The sequence below is a fragment of the Panthera onca genome, chromosome A3 (genome assembly GCF_046562875.1).
Source record: "Panthera onca isolate mPanOnc1 chromosome A3, mPanOnc1 haplotype 2, whole genome shotgun sequence".
NCBI classification, from domain to species: domain Eukaryota; kingdom Metazoa; phylum Chordata; class Mammalia; order Carnivora; family Felidae; genus Panthera; species Panthera onca.
In genome coordinates, this window is record NC_138341.1 from 114,213,220 (window position 1) to 114,227,708 (window position 14,489).

The following is a 14,489-nucleotide window of genomic DNA, read 5'->3' on the forward strand; positions in this document are numbered from 1 at the left end:
TCTGGCTGGCTCAGTTGGTAGAGCCTGGGACTTTTTAACTTGGGTCAAGAGTTTGAGCCCCTCTTTGGGCCTAGAGCTTACATAGCTCAATTTTTTTTTTTTTTAATATATATATATTTATCTTTGAGAGAGAGAGAGACAGCACAATCAGGGGGAGGGGCACAGAGAGGGGGAGACACAGAATCCCAAGCAGGCCCCACGCTCTGAACAAAGAGCGCCAGGCTGTGCTGGAATTTAACAACGTGAGATCACGACCTGAGCCGAAGTCTGAAGTCTGGGAGTGAGCCACCCAGGCGCCCCCATAGAGCTTACTTAAAAAAAAAGTCACAACTAAAAGCTCAGAGGCTATGTCTGGTTTTTGCTTACTATGAAATACCTAGGGCCTGATTGGTCAGAAAAAAATATTTGTGGGACACATGAATAAATGATACCTAGACAAAACCCAGCTCAAAACCTGGGTCAGCTTCTGTGATGCTGGGCAAGTCAATCTCTGAGCCTCAGCTTCCTCTTCTTTAAAGTGGGTGTAACTCATTCTTTCAGCAAAGTCAGGCAGTGGGACACAGACTGAGAAGATCCTTGCTTTTGTGGAACTTAAGGAAAGGCAGACAAAGGCATAAACGAATAAACACGAGGACTTCATAGGCACTGAGAGGAAAATAAACGGATGATGAGATCACAGGGTCATAACAGAGTGTTCGCAGGATGTGTCTCTGAGGTGACTTTTAAGTCTTTCCTCAAAGCTCCTACCAAGTATCTTTATTATCCAATAGCCCATTTTTGTAGAAATTCATTGTAATACCGATTTTTTTTTTTGGCTCCTGGGGCGGAGAATTTGTAACTGGATTCTTCCTACTAGGCAGGCAAACCCGGACTGGGGCGGGATCTCATTGGCTTCGGCAGACCACGTGGCTGATTGCCCTGGCAGCCGGCGTCCCGCCCCCGGGGCGCCCGAGCAGTCTATCACTGGCCGGGCCCCGCCCCTGGCGCGCGGCTCAGTCCCTCTCTATAAAAGGAGCCGGCGGGGACTGACGAGCCTGTACGTCTGCGCGTAACGGGGCGGGGGGTGCGTGTGAGGTCATCGCGCGGGCGGGCGGGCGGGGTCGGGCGGTTTGAACGAGACGAAGACGGAACCGAAGCCGGGCACAGGCAGTGGACGCGGTCCCGCCGAGAGCCGGTGAGCCGGCTAGCGGGCACGGGGCGGCGGTCATGGGGTGGCCGGGTGGGCTTCGGGCCGGGCAGGCACCGGCGGGCCTTGCGGGCAATGCCTGGGCCGCTCCTTGAGGCCGTGCAGATCGGGTCGGATGGGGGAAGGGCGGGGCCGTGACCCGGCGCGCGCGGACTGGGCTAGGGGCGCGCGCCGAGTTCTGCCATGGGCGGGGCCTCGGGCCGGAAGTGGGGGCTGCCCCTCGGTAGCGTGGGGGCTTCTGGGCCGCGGCCTAGGTGTGGGACCGGGACAGCGGTGGCGGGCGGTTCCGGGTTGGCCAGTCCGGGTAAGGGGGTGTGTGTGGTTGAAGTGAATCCTGCTAGGAGCTCTGGGGACCCCCACTGTAGGAAGCTGTCGCCTGGTGGTCAAGCGTTCGGTTTTGAATTCAGACCTGGGTTCCATTCCTTGCGGTGCGACCTTGGGCAGGTGCTGGAACCTCACGGCCTTAGTTTCCTCATCTGTAAAACGGGGACAATGATAAGACTACAGAAAGCTTTTATCACATTATGGGGCAAGAAGTAGGCCAGCTCAGTGGACTCCTTCCTTTCTTCATGCGGTATTTGTTGAGCGCCTACTAAGTACTAGGTGTTGTTCTGAGCGTTGGCTATAACCCGGGAGCAGGAGGCAAAGGCGTCTGCCTTGTGGTGGGGAGACAGATAGGAAATAAGAAAATGAATATATGGACAAGATAATTTCGGGATAATTTCATATAATTACTATGAAGACAGTATAACAGGGTGATAGGAACAGTGTTTTTCCAGTTCCTGCTTCACAGCTGCCCTGAGGTGCTTCAGGTCAGAGTTCACCCTCTGCCCCATTTTGAAGATGAAGATCCTGAGGCCCATTGAAGGGAAGGTACACTAAACCTGACGTTCACTTCCTGTTGGGGTGCTGTAAGAACTGTGATAATAATACACTTGATCTTAGCCAAAAGGCCAAGAAGCGATAGAATTTGATAATAATAGCTATTTGCTAGTTGGGCATTTGCTGTGTGCCAGGTATTGTGTTAAGTGCTTGCTGTGGCATTGTATCATTTAATATCACACTATCTCTAAGAGATCCTATGTTCATTTTTTAAAATCTTTTAATGTTTATTTTTGAGAGAGAGCGAGAGAGACAGTTTGAGTGGGAGGGAGACAGAGGCAGAGAGAGAGGGAGACAGAATCCCAAGCAGGCACCAGGCTCTGAGCTGTCAGCAGAGCCCGATGTGGGGCTCAGACTCACAAACTGTGAGATCATCACCTGAGCCGAAGTCTGAGCTTAACCAACTGAACTACCCAGGCCCCCTGTTCATTTTTTTTTTTTTTTAAGTCTATTTATTTTGAGTGAGAAGAGAGCATGAGCACATGTGCGCACGGGGAAGGGGCAGAGAGAGGGGGAGAGAGCATCCTGAGCAGGTTCTTCACTGTCAGCACGGAGCCCTGACCCGGGGCTGGAACTCAGGGCTGGAACTCATGAACCGTGAGATCATGACCTGAGCTGAAACCACGAGTTGGGTGCTGAACCGACTGAGCCACCCAGGCTCCCCAATCCCGTGTTCCTTTCTACAAATAAGGGACTGAGACTCTGAGAGGTCAAGTGATTTGCTTTATACTGTCCAGCAATTGACCGAAGCCACATCTGTGATGCAAGAGTCAAGGCTCTCAACACCTGTATTATGCTACCTCCCTGAGAGCTAGTGTGTTTCATACCAATGTGCCCCTTCTGGTGGTGTGTCAAAGTGCCTGGCACAGTTTCTGGCACACAGAGAAGCTCAAGACCTGATGTGCTTTTCACTGGAGTGTTTTCACTTAGATCTCATGTAATCCTCACCACCACCTTGTGCAGAATGTATTGTTCACCGTTCACAGGTGAGCCATTTGTGATCCAGAAAGGGTCACATGGCTTTTGTCTGGTGGCACCTTCCCTCCCCCTTTCCATAGGGCTCACTATGGTGCCTTGGAAGTAATAGGGTGCTCCTCAGCCAGCATCCAATCAGAATGGGTTTCAGAACCTGCAAGGAGAACTGTGAAGGAGGACAGATACCTGGGGAGGTTAAAGAGCTTTTTCAAGGCAGTTGAAACCTGGATCATGGAGCCTTCTAAAGGTGAGGCTTGCATGATGGTCATGGGGTGTGCCATTGAAGCCAAGCAGTGGAATTCTTACGGGGGAAGCTGTAGGTAGCTGTAGCTCTGAGAACTAGGCTCTGTTTTGACTGCCTGGAAGAGCCAATTAATTGGTTGAGTCAGTGGATGTTTATTGCATGTCCACAGGGTGCCTGACCCCATGTATTTAGTGGCTGCAGAGTTTGCGGAGCACATGGGACCAGGTATTAAGGTACTGCTAATGAAAGAGTTTTAAATTATATGATGATGAAAGGCCATTAACGTTTTCTGAGCTGGGGTGTGGTCAGGAGACACACGTGGCTTAACCAGCTGCTTACATTTTATGGTAGCATGACACATACAATACCCGCAGTGTGTATGAATGTGGCCAAAATAGATTACAAGTGCTTAGCCTGTGACCGTGCTTTTTGTTTGGATCTATCTGTCCTTGGTCCTTGGTAATAGTGTTTTGCACACAATATGCGTTACATTTATTCATTCAGGGATTTTAAACGGGGGAGACACTTGATCGGATTTATGATTCAGAAAATTCTTTGTGGCTGCTGTGTAAGGACAGATTGAAGCAGTGAGACTAATTTGAAGGCTGCTGCAGTGGATCGGGATAAGAGATAGTGGGCAGGTCTTGGGCACTGTTTTTGGCACTGCAGGTAGGAGGATGAGTGAGACAAGGCCCCTCCCTGCCTGGATCTTGTTTGTTTAATACCTGGTATGTGTCAGATACCACACCGAGTATTTTATGTACCTTACCTCATTTAAACCTCACATCGTAATTTTTAGATAGGTGGCATTCCCTCGTAAGGTAACTGAGGTGTACTGAAGTTAAGTACCTTGCCCTGGGTCATACAGGGAAAGAGTGACAGCCTCACACTCAAACCCGGCTCTTCTTAGCTGGAAATCCTCAGCTCTTTTCATAGAGCATATTGCCTCCTGGCCCAAATCTGAAATGATTCAGAAATGAAGAGATAATGACAATCCAGTGTAATAATACCTATCATAGAGATTTGAATGAAGTACTGTGGGATCAGGAATTAATTTCCCAGTGGAGTCTGGAGTTAAATTGTGTTGGCTTCCTGTATAAAATGGTTTTATCGTCTGAATGTAAAAGCTCAAGAGTGTTGACGGTTTGCTTTCTGAAAAAAGTGTACATGGATACAGTTTTCTGTCTTTGACACTGTCCTGCCCACCTGAAAACAAATAGCATTTATTGCGTGCCCGCTGTGTGCAAGGCACTGTGCCAAGTGCTGTGGGGGATAGGTGAATGGGGGATGTGAGAGCACAGACCTGATGAGTTATTTATCCTGCCAACCCTTAGTCACCCCTGCTCATAAAGAGGAGATTGGTTGGGTAGATCACTGTCTCTTCTAGCCCTCTCATTCGGTAGCTGTATGACTCATGAGGCTTGCAGAAAACCGGTGTGGGAAAACCAGCTCATGCAGTAGGCACGAGGTGGATGGAAGGAAGTGCCATGAGAGAGCATGAGGTCTCATGATGGTTCCAAATTTGCTTTGAGTTTTTGTTTCCCCAGTTGGTAACATTGATGTCTCAGGAAATGAGAGAAATTCTAAGTGTCAAGGTCACTATGAAATCCAGTCCTTTATAGTTCGTTGTGTGTCCTCCTGGTAATTGCCCAGAGATTTCATTGGGTCTGGATTAACCTGACCTTAACTCACATTGCTTGAGTTTTCCTTTCCCACAGTCCTCTACCAGCAGTTAAGTCATTTGGTCTTTTTCACATGTCGGGGAGTGAGAATTCTTGTCCCCTTCAAGGTTCTTCTAGCTGGACTAAGAATCAAATTGACATGAGACAGATTAACAGGAGAAAATCAAATTTAGTAGGTGTATATATGGAGAATTTGCATCATCATGGGAATTCCAAAGACCGGCAAAATGAGGTCTATATGTTCCTCTAAGGAGGGGTCTGGGATTTCAGAGGAAAGGAATGCACTTCACAGGGCGATAAGAGCAGGTAATTAGATGTTTGCCCTACCATACAGATGGATCACTCATTTATCTCTGCTAATAACCCTTTTTCTTGGGAAGACCCCCAGTTTAGATTCTTCTGTGTGATTAAGGAAGGGACAGAAGTTTTTTGTGCACACGGGGTCTCAAGTGCCTTCAGCTCAAAATAATCCACATGCCAAAGTGGCACGTTCTGGGGGCGTGGGGTTGGGGGGCTGCCCTGAACCCCTTCACAGACTTAAATGAGAGTGTGATTCTACCCTGTTTAAATCCCCACAATGGATTCTTTAACAATTACAGAATAAAATCGAAACTCCTTACCTTGGCCTGCGGAGTCCTGATGTGATCTGGCGTCTTAATTTCTTTTTCCTCTTCTGTTCCTGCTCTCCTCCTGGCTTGCTGGGCCACAGCCACCTTTCACATCTCAGTGTGGCTGTGTCCTTCTGAATCTTAAGCTCAAACATCAAGTCAGAGAGGCTTTCCCCGACTACATTCCCCACCACCCTTATTTCCTAAATGGTTGATAGGAAATGACATTTGTTTGTGCGTTTGGTCTGTGTCAGACTTCCACCGATAGAGTGTGAACTACTTGTGGGCAGGCAACTTGTTTCCCTTGCTTTTCCATTTCTTTGGCCCTTGAACAGTGCTTGGTGTACATTTGTTGACTGAATGAGGATGATGATGGCATCCACATTTAATAGCATTTTAAGTTACTGTGTTTCTGTGTGTTTGTTGTTTTGCACCCGAAAGCCTAGCAGAAGGTTGAGGGGCAGCATTTTCTAGTGGCTGGGAGAGAATGTGGATGGTGGGGCTGGACAGGTTTGGCTGCCATTCCCAGGGTTTCTATGTTGAGCCTCTCTCCTCATCTGTAAAATGAGGAGAACGAGGTGAACCTTGCAGAGAGTTGTCGGGGTAAATGACAAATGTCTGTGAAGCTCCTTAGATGTCTTCCTGTCCCCAGGTGGTCTAGCAGAGAATAGCAGCAAGGTCTCTTCACTGTAAGGTTATTTCCCAACATGTTTGTAGTACTTAGGGTTTTGAAAAGTTTTATTTACTGTTTTGATTAGAAAAGTGGATATAGTCTTTAAAGAAAATATGGAAAATAGTGAAAACCAAAAAGAGGAATTAATAAAAGCCCACCATCTGGGGGTGCCTGGGTGGCTCAGTCAGTTAAGCGTCTGACTCTTGATTTTGGCTCAAGTCATGATCTCATAGTTCGTGGGATCCAGCCCCACATTGGGCTCTGTGCTTACAGCTCAGAGCCTGTTTGGGATTCTCTCTCTCACTCTCTTTCTCTCTCTGCCCCTCCTCTGCTCAAGCATGTGCTTTCTCTCTCTCTCTCTCTCTCTCTCTCTCTCTCTCTCTCTCTCAAAATAAATAAATAAACATTAAAAGAGAAAAGCCCACTCTGAAGGAAACTTCTGTGAACATTTTGATATGGTAATGGGTAAGTTTGGACTGACATTTTCTTTTTCTTTCTTTCTTTCTTTCTTTCTTTCTTTCTTTCTTTCTTATTTGGGGATAGAGAGTGAGAGCGAGTGAACAAGGGAGCATGCGAGCAGGGGGAGGGGCAGAAAGAGGGGGGCACAGAATCCCAAGCAGGTTTTGCACTGTCAGCACAGAGCCCAATGCGGGGCTCAAACCCATGAATTGTGAGATCATGACTCAAGCCAGAATTAATAGTCGGACGCTTAACCGACTGAGCCACCCAGGATCCCCTGGACTGACATTTTCTGAACAGAGAACATTCTTGTTCATGCATTAGCCTTCCTTCATAAAGCATTTAATCATCTCTTTATATAGTGTCTTTGTTATCTTCAAATTTTATACAAATCACATTAGAATGGGGCCTAACTTTTAGGCTGGTGGGTGTTGGGCAATTCATCCAGGGTCATGCTTATGTGTGGCACTCCAAGCTGGGGTGGAATCGTAGTGTTTGATTTGGCCTCTTGGGGAAGAATGCGAAGCTTAAAAATTGTGTACTACAGGTTTGGGTGACTCCAGGAAATGGCTTGCTCTCCCTTGCATGCCTAATAACGTGAGCCCTTCTCTTTTCCTCACCTGCTTCCTCACCTGTAGAAGATGGCAGTGAACGTATACTCAACGTCCGTCACCAGTGATAACCTAAGTCGACATGACATGCTGGCCTGGATCAATGAGTCTCTGCAGCTGAATCTGACAAAGATCGAACAGTTGTGTTCAGGTAAGAGAAGTCCACTACGCCATTTTTCCAGGAAAGCCTGCAGGTCCTTTAGGAGTGCACAGGCCTGTATCTGACTGCAGAGGCCACTGGTTCAGGTTCTGTGTCAACCCTGCCCTAGTTCCACTTCTAGAAGGAACTGTGCTGAGAGGGTGCTTCTGGCCCGCGTGCCACCATCTCTATATCCTGCCGCCTGCTGCCTAGCCTGGCTTTTCCATCTGCACGCTTGTGCGTCCAGATTTGAAATATTTTATTTGAAGATGGAAATTATAATTGTTCTAGTTTTGTATTTTATCAGTGGCATTTCTTATTCCCAAGTAGCACAAGACCAAAGACCTGCAAATGCCATCTCAACCACAGTTTTATGGAACTGTTGTTTAACAAGGATTTCGCGGAGAGGTAATGATTTAAAACAAGAACAAAAACGTGTTTTGTTTTTGTGTATACTAATTGACATTTAGAAAACTGAAAAGAAGAAAATAAAAAATGCCCATAGTTTCAGTATTCAGAGAAAACTGCCCTTGGGGTTTGCTTTCACTTTTCTGTGCACATATATATATTTGTATATGTCCCAGCTTTTTTCAGTTAACTATGTTGTGAATGTTCTCTGGTGTCATTCACTGTCATAAAAATGACTTTGTTGTTTAAAGTTTATTTATTTATTTTGAGAAAGAGAGAAAGCATGCATGCACACATGAGTATGGGAAGGGCAGAGAGAGAATCCCAAGCAGGCTCTGCACTGTCAGCACAGAGCCCGACCCAGGGCTTGAACTCACAAACCGTGAGAGCGTGACCTGAGCCCAAACCAAGAGCCATCTGCTTAACCAGCTGAGCCAGGTACCCCAAGAGATGACTTATTTTTTTTTAAAACGTTTATTTTTGAGAGAAAATGAGGACAAGTGGGGGAGGGACAGAGAGAGGGGGACAGAGGATCCGAAGCAGGTTCTGTGCTGACAGCACAGAGCCTGATGTGGGGCTTGAACTCACGAATCATGAGATCATGACCAGAGCTGAAGTCTGATGCTTATCCAGTTGAGCGCCCCCAGGTGCTCTGAAAAATGACTTATTTTTAATGGCTATGTACGGGGCGCCTGGGTGGCCCAGTCGGTTAAGCGCCTGACTTCGTCTCAGGTCATGATCTCACGGTTCATGAGTTTGAGCCCCGCATCGGGCTCTGTGCTGACAGCTCAGAGCCTGGAGCCTGCTTCGGATTCTGTGTCTCCCTCTCTCTCTGTCCTTCCCCCGCTCATGCTCTGTCTCTCTCTGTCAAAAATAAATAAACATTAAAAAAAAAAAATTTAATGGCTACGTACTATTTCTTTGGATATGCTGGAGTTGTTTAACATCTTCCTGACTGGGGACATTTAGGTGGTTTCTAATTTTTCCATAGTGATTTCTAGAAATGGAATTACTAGATTAAAGGGTATGAACTTCAGGCTCTTGGTAATTATTTTTCATGAAGGTGTTATTGGTTTCTATGTCCCCTGAAGACTTTCTGTCTCACCTTTTGAGGGTTGTGCTACCTGCTCCTGACTGTCCTGACATGATAAGAATTGTGTTGGGGTTACCAAAACTGGATCTACTACAGATAGGAGGTGGGGTCAAAAATATGCCAGAAGGATGAGATGTGTATTCTGCTGCTCCTTCAGTTGTTAATCTTGTTTGTGGGGTAGAGAATTAGAACCCTCAGCTTCTCATGGTAGTAACAGTAGTGGTCCTTTAATTGAACGCTTACGTGCCAGGGTCATGTAAATGTTTTTCCAATATCTCTTCGTGTAACTCTCACTATACTTTCATGAGGTAGAGATGTTTATTAAGCTCAGTTTACAGATGAGGAAATGGGCTTAGAGAAATTGAGTGATAAGTCCCCAGTTATACAACCAAGAACAGAAATGAGATTTGAACCTTTGTTTAAATCAAGAGCCGATGTTCTTCAGCTCCTATGCCCTCCTTGCTCTCCGGACTTTTCTTTTACTGGTGCCATTTGTATTGATTTAAACTGACTGGTTTCAGGAGCACCTGGGTGTTCAGTTGGTTAAGCGTCTGACTTTAGATCAGGTCATGATCTCTCGGTCCGTGAGTTCGAGCCTTGTGTCAGGCTCTGTGTGGACAGCTCAGAGCCTGGAGCCTTCTTCGGATTCTGTGTCCCCTCTCTCTCTGCCACTACCCCGCTCACACTGTCTTTCTGTCTCTCTTTCTCTCAAAAATAAACATTAAAAATAAAATGACTGCTTTCATTTGTGTGTTTTTTTTTTTTTTTTAAATGAATTCAGCTTCTGTACTTCCTTATTTTATAGCTAGGTTCTAGTCTTGCTCTTGGTTTCACTTGCTTGGCTTGTTATATCCCCTGGGATGTTTAATCTGGGTTTTACAGGTGGTCAGAGGAAGGCTTCATGTAAAGTTCTGTAGTGAAATGGTGCCTATGAGTCATGCTTGTTTCTCAGTCGTAGTGGGCACAGGTTGGGTGCGGGCACAGGTTGGGTGCGGGCACAGGTTGCCAGCCTTAGATCTGTGCTGCCTTTCCCCTGGTTTCCGTTCACTTCCTCAGTCCCATCACTGCATCCCGATTTGTTTGAGGCTCTTAAAGCACTTGTTTGCCCCGTGATTTGTGACTAATGTGGGGATGAGGTCATCCTAATTTTCATTGGGGCCAGCTTTTTCACCAGCAATTTCTCCCTAAAATTTATCTCTTTCCATATATATACTCTGAGGTATATTTCACTTACTCAATTGGAAAATGAGAACTCTTTTCATGTGTAGATAAGTGGTACATATATGATCTGGCTCCAGATTTATCTCATTCAGACAGGGAGCTGTTGTGGATAGTCAGGACTGGGCATGAAGAGGCTTCAGTCTGCTCTGAGCCATGTGATTTTGGACATGTCCCTCTATGTTCTAGTTCCTCATCTGTAAACTAGGGAAGTAGGACCAGGCCCACCTATTGGGCTGTTCTGAGGCCCGTCTATAAAAATAGCTCTCAGATACTGATTCTTGCCAGACTCTGGAGGTGAGTGTAGATCTCTCTGGGGAGGGTGCATGCTTGTCTTAGAGAGGAGACTGCCCGTGGGGCACAGCTTATGCATTACAGAGCCTGGTTTTGAACCCACATTTTTCTGACCACAGAGCCTACACTCTGCTGCATACGTGATAATTTTTTTAAAAAGAAGCATTTGGAAGAGAGTTAAACAAATGTGAATTACATATCATTAATTACAGTGATACTATCTCATTAAAAATCCCTGTGAAGAATTTCCACTTTGTGAGCTGCCTGCCGTTTTTCTTACCCTAGATAAAGTGCTTTTCCCTAGCAGAAAGTGCTAAGTGCAGGACACTTAACCGTGACTTGTAAACAAACTTTTATTCATTCGTAGCTAGTTTTCCTCTGGAGAGCTGTTTAGGAGTTCTCTCCAAGTATGCAGATGTTTGCATTGTGTTTCACCCTGATGCTTAGAAAACCGGGTCTCGGCTTTCAGTATGAGACCAAACAGGATGAGCTGCAGAAACCGTGTCCCTGGAGAAGGCCTGCTGCCAGGGGATTGGAGTCATAGAGAAAGTGAGCTTCCTCAGACTCTTGAATTTCCCAAGGCCTAAGCAGCCTCCCAGTAGCCTTTAACCAAAGCTGGTGCCTGGTCCCTCCTGGTCTCACCTCTGATAAGCATAGCATCAAGCTGACTGGAATTTTCTTTCAAATACAAGCCTAGAAGGGTAGGGATAGGTTTTTCTCTGGAGAGGGCAAAGCTCTGAGTTCCTACACAACTAATGTGCCGGTTGCCTGTGAAATGGCCAAGTTTTGTCAGCATTGTGAACCCCCCACCCTCCTCCCCGTCCCAGCAGTGAAACAAGCCTTGCTTGGCTCTTGTGAGGTAAGGCGAGGATAACTTTCAGAGACAGAGTTGTCAGGTTGTTTCAAGATGTATTTCCATTTCATAGTCTCCCTGTTTTTGAGAGCTAGTCATCAAGTATTTTGGAAGAACAGCCATCAAGGAAAAACCCCTAATCACAGAGAATAATTTGGATGAGGGATTGCTTGTGTCAGAGAGGGGATGCTGGTTGCTTTTTGTCAACCAGTCCTCTGTTCCATATTCAGGCCCCTCTGCATGTTTCCAAGGGTCCAGCGTGGTGCTTTGAACCTGTAGAGTGGCCCTCACTGAATGTTCTCGTCTCCGCTTTCTCGGATTGTCTTCTGTTCTCTAGCCTGGCCTCCATGGTTCCTGTGCTGCACAGAATAGGAAAGGTGTGAGGTGTGCAGACAGTCCCTGGCAAATGCTAGATTTCCTTTTTCCTCAGCTGGTTGCAGGAGCCCTCGAGTTTCTCTAAACAGCCTGTCAAGCTTGCTCATGCTGCTCCGAGTGTGACCACGCCCCTAGCCAGGCCTCCTCCACTTTTTCTCCTCAGGTTTTCCAGACACTCATCTGGAGCCACGATTCCACTGTTCTTCTAGTGTTTCAGGCCTCAAAAGAGGCTAATTCACCAAGTGCAGTATGTCTTCTGAGGGATGCTTTGGATCCCGCCCCTTTTCAGTTTGCTTAGTGCTGCCACAGTGGCCTAGCTAGGCACACGTTCCCCTCGGGTTCCCCTGCCCCCACTCTCTCATACTACAGTGGTCCACAGCCTTTCTCAGAGACCCCAGCCCCCCCTTCTTCTTTTTTAAGAGAGAGAGTGTGCCTGAGTGGGGGCTAGGGGCAGAGGGAGAGGGAGAGAGAGAATCTTAAGCAGCCTCCATGCTCAGTGCAGAGCCCAACCCTGGAATCATGACCTGAGCTGAAGTCAAGAGTTGGTGGTTTGACTGAGCCACCCAGGTGCCCTGAGACCATGTTTATTGAGTCACGACTCTGTTCAAGAAAGTATCTCTTCCAATTTTTTGCCTGACTCTTCAAGCACCTCCTTGATAAAGTTTTTTCTTTTTTTAAAAATGTTTATTTTTGAGAGGGGGGAGTGTGCGTGTGTGTGCACGTGCACGGGGGAGAGGCAGAGAGAGAGGGAGACAGGATCTGAAGCGGGCCCCGAGCTGGCAGCACAGAACCCAATGCCGGGTTTGAACTCATGAACTGTGAGATTGTGACCTGAGCCCAAGTTGGGCGTTCAGCTGACTGAGCCACCCAGATTCCTCAAGAAATTTTTTTCTAATATAAGTAATTTAGGTCGTCCTTATGGAACATTAAGAAAACCATAATTTGCTGTAATGTCACAATTAGTGATAGTCATTGTTATCTTTTAGATGTATTTTCCCCCTTAATTATGGCTTTATTTATTGAGCACTTACAATAGGCCAGACACTTTCCAGAGTGCTTTACACATATAACCTGGGAGATAAGGACTGTCATTGCCATTTTATATGTGGAGAAACTGAGGCACAGTTAAGCAACTTGCCCAAAGTCATTCATTTTAGCTGTACTTGCAGTACTTTCCTATAAGCGTTAAACATAATCGACATACACTGTATATATAGTTTTTATTTTTTGAATAACTGAAGGTTTCAAAGTGGTTTAAAATTCAAAAGGAACAAAAAGATAAAGATAAAAAAAGATAAATTGAAAAGTTTCCTTCTAACTCTGTCAACTAGTCACTCCCATTTTTGCTCCAGAGAGAGGGTATATGTACAGGCAGAAACATCCATCCATATTTTATGAGTGTGTGTTCTCTTTTCCTCCTTTTTACACAGATGGTAGCATGTGTAATCACATTATATATTCCAAAGTGTTTCATATCCATATAGCTGATGCCACTTTGCTTTCTTTTTGTCTGTGTAAGACCTAGTTTCCTCAGAGCAGTCCCCTGTCAGTGGACATTTGGTTTCTTTCCAGTCTCTTGTTCTTACAGACCCTTAAATTAAATAACAAGTACAAGCGCATGTATGTATTGGACAGTTTTGTTTCCTGCTTTTAAAATCAAAATAGGATTATTTTTCCCATGTTAAAATATCTTGAGCCTGATTTTTTTTTTTTTAATTTTTAATTTTTTTTGTTTTTTAGAGAGAGTGCATGTGAGTGGGGTAGAGGGGCAGAGAGAAAGTTTTTTTTTTTTTAATGTTCATTTTTGAGGGGGGGGAGGGAGAGGGGGAGGGAGAGAGAGAATGAGACTATCTTAAGCAGGGTCCGTGCTCAGCACGGAGCCTGACATGAAGCTGGGATCATGACCTGAGTCAAAATCAAGAGTCGAATGTTCAACCAACTGAGCCACCCAGGGGCCCCTTGAGGCTGATTTTTTTTTTTTTTAAGTTTGTTTATTTATTTTGAGAGAGAGGGGGAGGGAGTGGGAGAAAGAGGGAGACAGAAGGGGGCAGAGTGAGGAAGGGAATCCCAAGCAGGCTCTGCACCATCTGCACAGAACCTCACATGGGGCTTGAACCCATAATGACCTGAGCAGAAATCAAGAGTTGGACGATTAACCATCTGGGCCACCCAGGCGCCCAAGGCTGTTTTTAATGTCTGCGTTAACGGCTCCTCATAGCCCTCTTTTTCCAAATTTTATTCCTCCTTTAAGATGACTGATGCCTCGCCTATTCTCTAAAGTCTGAACATGCTTACATTTAGTAGTTAGTGTGTTTTCTGTGTGATGTGTTAGAACCTTGGGAGCTCTTCATCTGGAGTCTTCTGATAGACAAGCATCTCTCGCGTGGAATGTTGGCTACAGCTTTCATCTCATGCTTCAGGGCTCTTCGCACCCGAAAGGATTGAGGACCAGTGCACTTGAGATCTCGCAGGCTTTTGGAGTAGGGGTTGCACTGTTTCGTGTTCTCTGCTTGCAGCACAGATCTTGGTAGGGGGGTGCCGTAGCAGTTGGTGAGACTCGTGGTTGACTCAGTGACATAAGCTGGTTCTGCCCTAAGTCCGTCTACATCTTCAGGCCACAGATTATGTGGGCCTGTTCTCCTGCCACAGATCGCTGGGTCAGCAGCCATCTGAGAGGGGCCCTGCTTATGTTGCCAGCCTTTGTTCTTAAGGCAGACTGGACTGCAGGCTCCTTTTAACCTGTTCTGTATCCAGTTGAGACATTTCTAGGCCAGGAGTTTTCAGCCCTT

At 46.2% G+C, this 14,489-nt stretch overlaps 1 protein-coding gene across 2 annotated transcripts in view; it reads left to right on the top strand.

Moving 5' to 3' along the window:
- Positions 1-1,069: 1,069 nt before the first annotated feature.
- The window catches only part of MAPRE1 (microtubule associated protein RP/EB family member 1), a 30,282-nt gene continuing 16,862 nt past the window's right edge, over positions 1,070-14,489 (top strand). The window contains exons 1-2 of one of the 2 annotated variants that reach the window (XM_060615436.1): positions 1,070-1,174; positions 7,348-7,471. In XM_060615436.1, the coding sequence (XP_060471419.1) occupies positions 7,351-7,471 (121 nt within the window). In that variant the 5' untranslated portion in view covers positions 1,070-1,174; positions 7,348-7,350. Of the gene's footprint in view, positions 1,175-1,468; positions 1,491-7,347; positions 7,472-14,489 lie in introns of those variants that run through there. The other variant, XM_060615427.2, reaches the window with a different exon arrangement.